Source organism: Haliotis rufescens, unplaced genomic scaffold (assembly GCF_023055435.1).
Source record: "Haliotis rufescens isolate VD_foot unplaced genomic scaffold, xgHalRufe1.0.p SCAF_5, whole genome shotgun sequence".
Lineage (NCBI taxonomy): Eukaryota > Metazoa > Mollusca > Gastropoda > Lepetellida > Haliotidae > Haliotis > Haliotis rufescens.
In genome coordinates this window covers 40,514,955-40,523,010 of record NW_025964223.1, presented here as the reverse complement: position 1 = coordinate 40,523,010, position 8,056 = coordinate 40,514,955, and the positions used below count along the sequence as shown (strand labels likewise).

The window sequence follows — 8,056 nt, the reverse complement described above, 5'->3', positions numbered from 1 at the left end:
CTTTAAGCTGACATGCCGTGATGTATTTAAAATACTCTTAAAAGCGGCGAAAAAACTCACTCACTCACTTCATCTTCCTTATTTCTGTTACCTAAAACATAAACGGACCAAATTTGTTTGTGCTCTAAACATATATTTCCAGCAAGAACGAATGTACGAACAATTATGTACTTGTTGTAATAATAATGCTTTATTATGTTGTCGAATCAGTTAATCGAATAATTATGTTGCAATAAGATGTCAAACATATACAAGCAGGAGTTTTAATTGAAATGAACAGATAAACATTTAAGCTGTATCTACCAAATGAAGAATTAATTTCTTTGAAATCGTTAATGGTAGCGTGATAAAATATTCATTCAGATATGAAACCTACAGTGACCATGTGGTATATAACCTTATTTACTAAAATATCAGATACGCAATGTATAACTCACACTGGTGCTTGTACATGATACCCCTTAGATCGTATAATGAAATAATTACCCGCACAGCAATTATCCTGCTCTGCAAATAATATTTATCCTCCATTGTTTGTGAACCAATTCAACTCAATCTGAATCCATCTTATCGAAAAAAAGATAATTGAAATATTGCTCTCAACAAACATATTCTCATTTACCTCTTGGCGGATTGAAATAAAGTCTCTAACGGGCTAATATTTGGATGAAGATTGTCTAATAATCATTCAATACACTTTGAAAAAATGGGAACTAAATCACAACTTTGTTCACAAGAATAATGCCAGCCATTCAAATTGTGTTTACACCTGTCCCGTGCAAAATCTTTTCGTGACAAAACCGGTGGAGAGTTCATGTCAAAAAGATGTTTTTAACAAAGTTTTCACGTCGGTCCCTTTTTGTTTAAATCTAATACCCTAGAATCCTTTGTTCTGATTGTTAAAATGAAGTGACGGACGGAACAGAGAAGAGAGACCATATTCGCAACAAGTCACGCTCCTCCCGTCAGATAAACAATTCCTATGTATAACTCGTGATGGACGGCCCGGTATGACTAAATCGCAGCATAATCATCATAATCATATCGGTCTTGAGTAAATATTTGACCGTCGCGGGAGATAAAAAAAATTGAACAAAAGGGTGTGGCAGTTTTCGTTCAAAGCGTTGCAAAATAGACCGTTGGACGTCACCCAAGCGTTGCACCTGCCGTAATCACGTCACGTTCTCGTCACACGCTGCAGTGGTAAACATGCAGTAATTAAACAAATGTTGATGCGACAGTCTGAAGGGTAATTGCTAAATTATTGTAACACTACAATTAACTCTGCATGCTTCAAGAATAGTAGTTTTTCAGGTTAATGTTATATTACTTTAAATACTTTACCCTTGATGCACGGGTTCACTCAGTCGTGATACGTACATTGAGACGTTATCATTATGTCAAATCCATCCACATTTTCATTGTCATTTTCACCCTGTTGCACGTTTTTTCAGTTTATATCTTTTTGCAACGTCTGGTATCATTTTGTTCCTTATCGGGATTAATATATACCAAGGCCAATGCTGTTGTATGATGAAATAAATCAAATTGAATTCAGTGGCCAATTGGTTACGTGTGCAAGTGAACGAAATATTCTATTGTACATTATTTTCCCATTGTCTACTATTGGCTTGTCTACTGAAAGAAAGCGCAAGTATGGATTCGGGGCAACAGAACCTGAATGTAAGGAGCGATTTGATCGGTCTGGTGGTCAGCTGAAAAATTGCGTTTCATCATACCACGACGGCGTGCATCGTTGCTTATAATATCAATCACTGTAAAATCGTGTCCGATTCCTGACTCGATTATTTACAGGCCGTCGTCCTATAGTTTGAATGTTGTTGAATGCGGCGTACTGTTTGTTTTGGATAAAACACTATTGGTGATCCACAATTTAACCAAATACTAATCTTATAGTTATGCTGTGGAACTTCGTTAATCCAAACGTTACCGTTCAGAGTCCGGATAGACGAATAATGAGTACGTAACAGTGTTCTTTGCTTGTAATATTCCAGTTGTAAATAATCGAGTCTGGAGCAGATAATCCAGTGATTGAAGTCATGAGCTTCGATCCACGCAAAAGGGTTACGATAACATGTATCAACCAAGTCAGCGAGCCTGAAAACCAGATCCCTTTTATCGCCTGTTCCGTCAAGGATGGGTTGTTAAAGACCTATTCTAACCCGGATCTTCACGGGTCTTGCGCGCACGTAGACGTTCTGGTCAATATCGCTCTGATGTGGCGTTTCCGGACTAACAGGGTGCAGATTAACCAGTTGTTTTATCTAATTTAAAAGCGTTTAAGTGAGTGAGTGAGTGAGTTGGGTTTAACGCCGCTTTTAACATTATTCCAGTTATTTCACGGCGTGTCAGCTTAATGTGGGAGGAAAGCCTGAAGTGATGCAGGTATCAGACGTTTACCACTTCGGTGAAACCCACGAGCACGGGTATGGTGCTGACAAACCTAGAAACATAATCGGGGCGAACCGGGATTCGAACCAACCGTCATAGGTTTCTTGCGTGCCCAAGGGACGCAACTCTGCACAGCGAATCGCGGCGCCTTAGACGACTGGGCCACCCCGTGCCCCCAGAAGCGTTTAAGACAACGCGCGTGGAATATATATATATATATATACAGAGAGAGAGAGAGAGAGAGAGAGAGAGAGAGAGAGAGAGTAACAAAGTAACTATCGGTGTACATTCACACGAGTATACGCAACCTCGTAAAATATATCAGCTTAGTGTCCACGAACGTGGCGTGTCCTATGTACCTGCACAGAGTGAAACCTATCACAGAAACACCGTGACTAATTACACAGAAGTCACTGAAAACTCTCCAGTACACGTGTAGGGCAGGGGATACAGCTTGTCAGATTCTTTCGTGAAGAGCGCCCAGTGTGACACGGGTGAAACCCACGAGCCGGAGTATTTGTGTGGCAGATCAATCGTGTTGATCCTTAGAAGAGAACCTGCGATGACTCGGAGGATGTTGCCAAGATGTTGCGGGTGGGAGTCGAACCCCTCTGGATCGATCGCTACTGCTTGCTGATTCGAGTACTGACTTTGAGCAGCGACAATGATCTGCAGAAATGCAACGTGACATCGTCAAACCGATAAATCGAGTTTGGGGAGTTCGAGTTACCGAGTTTTTTTCGTGTCTCGTATTCTTTGTTGAGTGGACGTCGGCTTGATTGACGAGATTTGCTGGATACTAAGTATGAATTTAAATGTATATAATTTGTTTCATTAAAATTCTGAACACGATCCTTACGTTGTAAAAAACTATGACATTCGATGAAGCCCGCTTTTCCGAAATATCTACAAACAAAAGAAGAGTTGAAACCGCCGGTCCATCCATTAATTATCCACACGGCCATATGGATGTCGTTTTATGTTGAAATTCCGACCAGAGACGGGGGGAACGTCAAACTAACACCGTGGAGAACGTGAGGATTTCGGCCGAACAAGACAAAGCTCTGCACATGTCCCTCATATTCCTGGCAATAAAGTTCCGGGCGAGTGATCAAATGTCCGCCGGCCCGTGTTTACATGGCAAGCAACAACCTGTTACACCGGTTTTGTGGCCTCGTGATTGGCAGTGAGACGCTATCTTTGTCAGGTGGTCTCAACATGTCGTCATCGGAAACTGTTGTCGTAAAATGGTTCCACAAATGTCGTAATGGTGCAAAAACATTTTGATTGTTCGCCTTCAACGTGTCGCACGTAAATTGGAGTTGAAATCGCAGCAGTGTGGATTATATCTTAGTTTATCGTGTTGGCTATATTTTAGAAAATCTTTGTTCTTTTCAAAGAAATTCGTCAGTTCAGATTGATAAAATTCGGATAATCAACTTACGTTAATGAATAGTTTCTAACATAAATCTTCAGGTGGCATTTGATTTACTGATAGAAACATGTTGCAAGTGTAAGAAATTATTTTCACGCTGATTTGCTGACAATGTGCAAAGATAAACATTAAACCGCAGACTTTATATCAGAGACACGTGCCACGTTTAATGGATGACAAAGAAACGTTCCTACTTCTTTACAGATGAAAATTCATGTCAAACAAACCTCACTCCTTATTATGTCTGGAGCTCACCCCAAAACACTTCCTCACTTCCCTTATATATTAGATTAACACCTTTTATCTGACACCCGTTGTCAAATTATAAGATGCTTTGCTCTGTTTCAAATATGCTTCAGAGGACTTCCTATATGAGTTCTTCACCAGCGCATCATTGTGAAGTCAATCAGAACTTAAAATGTTTTACTAGAAATAAAAAAGGAAGACTTTCACATTTCAAGATCAGGTCAACAACATCTGGTGGTAAACAATTATAAGGGAAAACAACGGGAGGACATTACAAAGGAAAAAAACGTAATTCGATGCATTTCTGTCTAGGTATAGTTAAACTTATGATCTCATTATCCATTGACTCGTTCTTGTCTGTATAGTGTTGTCTGATAGCATTCAGCATAGTTCTATTTTCTTAGGATTCTACTGTCACACTCTACACGATTTATGATAAAGGTTTATTATGGAAATTGGAAATTGTTTGTTTTACCTCGACTTGTTTTGGAGATAAAAGTTCAAAATAAGGTTTATTAACGATTTTACGAAAGGTTCATACACTATTGCTAAAAACAACCACTTTTGTTTTGGACGCGTACATTTCGCTCAACGATCGCGATCATGTGGACATTTGTTTGTGCACATCTCCAACTTGCACCGCGTCGATCGCGACCCTATCATGCAAACTCCGCGACATTTGCCGTTGCTGATATGAGTGTGAGTGAGTGATAAAGGGGGTGAGTGAGTGAGTACTAAATTATGGCCCAAATGAATTCACTAAACGTTGCACATGTAACGGATATTTACCACATACCAATCAAGCTGTTGTTTATTGACGCGTATTATTATTAACAATTCGCCGTAGACATAACGACGAGAACAACCAGATTTTGTTCACTAATGTATTGTTTCTTTATGTGTTGAGCGAGATGGAGAAAGAGATGGAGAAGAATCAGGAGGGGAAGAGGTAGGTGATGTGGAGAAGCATCAGAAGGGGAAGAGGTTGGAGAGATGGAGAAGCATCAGAAGGGGAAGATGTGGGAGAGAAAGGAAGAAAGACGAATCAGAAAGGGAAGATGCAGAGAGGAGGAAAAGAATCAGAAGAGGGAGAGGTAGGAGGAAAGACGAATCAGAAAGGGAAGTGGTAGAGATGAGGAGAAGAATCAGAAGAGGGAGAGGTAGGAGGAAAGACGAATCAGAGAGGGAAGTGGTAGAGATGAGGAGAAGAATCAGAAGAGGGAGAGGTAGGAGGAAAGACGAATAAGAAAGGGAAGTGGTAGAGATGAGGAGAAGAATCAGAAGAGGGAGAGGTAGGAGGAAAGACGAATAAGAAAGAGAAGTGGTAGAGATGAGGAAAAGAATCAGAAGAGGGAGAGGTAGGAGGAAAGACGAATAAGAAAGGGAAGTGGTAGAGAGGAGGAGAGGAATCAGAAGAGGGAGAGGTAGGAGGAAAGACGAATAAGAAAGAGAAGTGGTAGAGATGAGGAGAAGAATCGGAAGAGGGAGAGGTAGGAGGAAAGACGAATAAGAAAGGGAAGTGGTAGAGATGTGGAGAAGAATCAGAAGAGGGAGAGGTAGGAGGAAAGACGAATAAGAAAGGGAAGAGGTAGAGAGGAGGAGAAGAATCGGAAGAGGGAGAGGTAGGAGAGATGGATAAGAATCAGAAAGGGAAGAGGTAGAGAGGAGAAGAATCGGAAGAGGGAGAGGTAGGAGAGATGGATAAGAATCAGAAAGGGAAGAGGTAGAGAGGAGGAGGAAAATCGGAAGAGGGAGAGGTAGGAGAGATGGAGAAGTATAATTTTTTGTTTAACGCCGCACAAAACAAGATAGTACTTATTCGCGCTAAAAAGTTAAAGGGGTAAATAACACAACACCGGTTCTAGTTTAAATGGTGACATACACTTTGTTTTGTGGATACTGTATGATTGGATAACTATTGGCGATCCACAGTTTAGCCAAATACTTAGCTTGTAGGTGTATTGTAGATCCTCATTAACCCGACCGTCATCGTCCAGTCTGGATTAACGAAAACTGAATACTGAACAATGTTCGTTGCTTGATAGTTTTGTTTGTTTGTTTGCTGTTGAACGCCGCATAATATACCAACTATATGACGGTGGTCTGTAAATAATCGCATCTAGACCAGACAGTCCAGTGATTGATGTCATGAGCATCGATGTACGCAATTAGGATACGATGACATACATCCGCCAACTCGGCGAGCCTGACCACCCGATTCCGTTAGTCACCTCTTGTGGTGCTTGATTTCTGACGGGGAATAGATAAGATTCTTATGTAAAATGTATGAAATCCTGGTTGTGCAACCAAGTCAGCGAGCCTGACCACCCGATCCCGTCAGTTACCTCTTACGATAAAACATAGTCGCCTCTTATGGCAAGCATGGGTTCCTGAATACAAATTCTCTACCCTGATCAACACGGGCAGACTCCGATGAAGAAGTAGGAAGTGGTAGAGATGAGGAGAAGAATCAGAAGAGGGAGAGGTAGGAGGAAAGACGAATCAGAAAGGGAAGAGGTAGAGAGGAGGAGAAGAATCAGAAGAGGGAGAGGTAGGAGGAAAGACGAATAAGAAAGGGAAGAGGTAGAGAGGGGGAGAAGAATCAGAAGAGGAAGAGGTAGGAGAGGAGAAGAAGAATCAGACGGGGAAGAGATGTAGGAGGAGACGTATAAGAAGGGGAGTATATCAAAATATCATGTCAGATTATATCTTGCATCTAGTATGTTTTATCTTTTCCTCCATACACACGCAAAAACTAATAAACTTGAATCACCAGGTATTACCGTGTATTAACCGCCGATCCGATATCTGATTCATAAACAGTTTCAATAAGGCTTGTTGGGCGATTTGGTGTATGATACTTTGAAACTATGGGGCACTCAAGAGCATCACGTATTTCATCTGCGTGCGCATAAACACACGTGGAACATGCGCACGCATCGCTGTAAATGAAACATGCTGACAGTGACGCCTCTCTCTCCCATCATTACCAGATTTTCATGAACAGGATGACCCTTCGGCCCCCGACTAGCGGAAAGCTGCCTTTTGATGCTTGAAGCGTGACGGCACCACCTGGGCCTCGCCACACCATCAAAGACAGCGTAAAACTGCAATATACAAGTCTACGGACCATGCCAGGACGGGTCAGCCTACACGTGATCTAGTTGGCTTAGTAGACACCTCTGGCATCAGGTTTCAAAGTAGCCTTGCAACCTGCCCAACGCCGAACTGATAATGGCGGATAAGGTTTCTGGATTAAGGGATAATTCTTCCGTTATCTATGCTTAATTTGAGGTTGGAAAACGTGAGAAAATGATGTTGTTGCCGTCGTTGACGTTTTTATTAGTCTTTCGTACGTGTGAATATTTTATTGCAAAAAGGGAGGTAATTTGTTGGACGTGGTGTTTTGTTTTCATTTGACCACCCTGAGGTGTTGCCGATTTATAAGAGAGATTAGTTTTTGTGTTGTGTTGTGCACGGTAAATCTACATGGGTAGCTAAATGTTTACTGCTGTGGCGAGGACACACAACGTCTGATCATGAATGGGGAAACGTTTCACGAGCCCTCTAATAAAATAGACAGTAATCATTATAAATATTTCTCTTATCGGTTGGTGTGTGTATTAAATATGTTTTTATACTCAGAATAAAACAGCGGGTGACAGATGTTGAGATTAATTTATGCGAAATTGAGAGTGTATTGTAATTACCGCTTTTTTGGTCACATATGTTGGAAGTTGACTTTTGGAACCGATGCCAGACAATCCACGGTCGTTGGTGTGGAAAGACATGCTCTCGTTTGATTTTATCCCTTCTGTCTATTTAAAAGTTAAATTAACCATGTCTATCATGCAACTGATGCTATTCACGATAAAAGCATTCTCATATTTTAACTGCAACTATTCTTCTATCTCTAAATATAGAAATATTTCTTTGACAGTTTATAGAACACTGATATATTTA

General features: G+C 40.9%; 1 protein-coding gene across 1 annotated transcript; it reads left to right on the top strand.

Annotated features, from left to right (window-relative positions):
• Positions 1-1,656: 1,656 nt before the first annotated feature.
• LOC124112393 (octapeptide-repeat protein T2-like) lies at positions 1,657-6,582 on the top strand. Its single transcript, XM_046472487.2, has 3 exons — positions 1,657-1,683; positions 5,001-5,319; positions 6,521-6,582. The coding sequence occupies exons 1-3, from the start codon at positions 1,657-1,659 to the stop codon at positions 6,580-6,582; spliced, it is 408 nt and encodes a 135-aa protein (XP_046328443.2).
• The last annotated feature ends 1,474 nt before the right edge of the window (positions 6,583-8,056 follow it).

Bases quoted from the DNA above. Each gene is read 5' to 3' on its own strand.
- LOC124112393 (XM_046472487.2), top strand. From the start codon at position 1,657: ATGGATTCGGGGCAACAGAACCTGAAT. The intron at 1,684-5,000 runs GTAAGGAGCGAT...TTATGTGTTGAG, and splicing joins CGGGGCAACAGAACCTGAAT to CGAGATGGAGAAAGAGATGG. The intron at 5,320-6,520 runs GTAGGAGGAAAG...CAACACGGGCAG, and splicing joins AAGAATCAGAAGAGGGAGAG to ACTCCGATGAAGAAGTAGGA.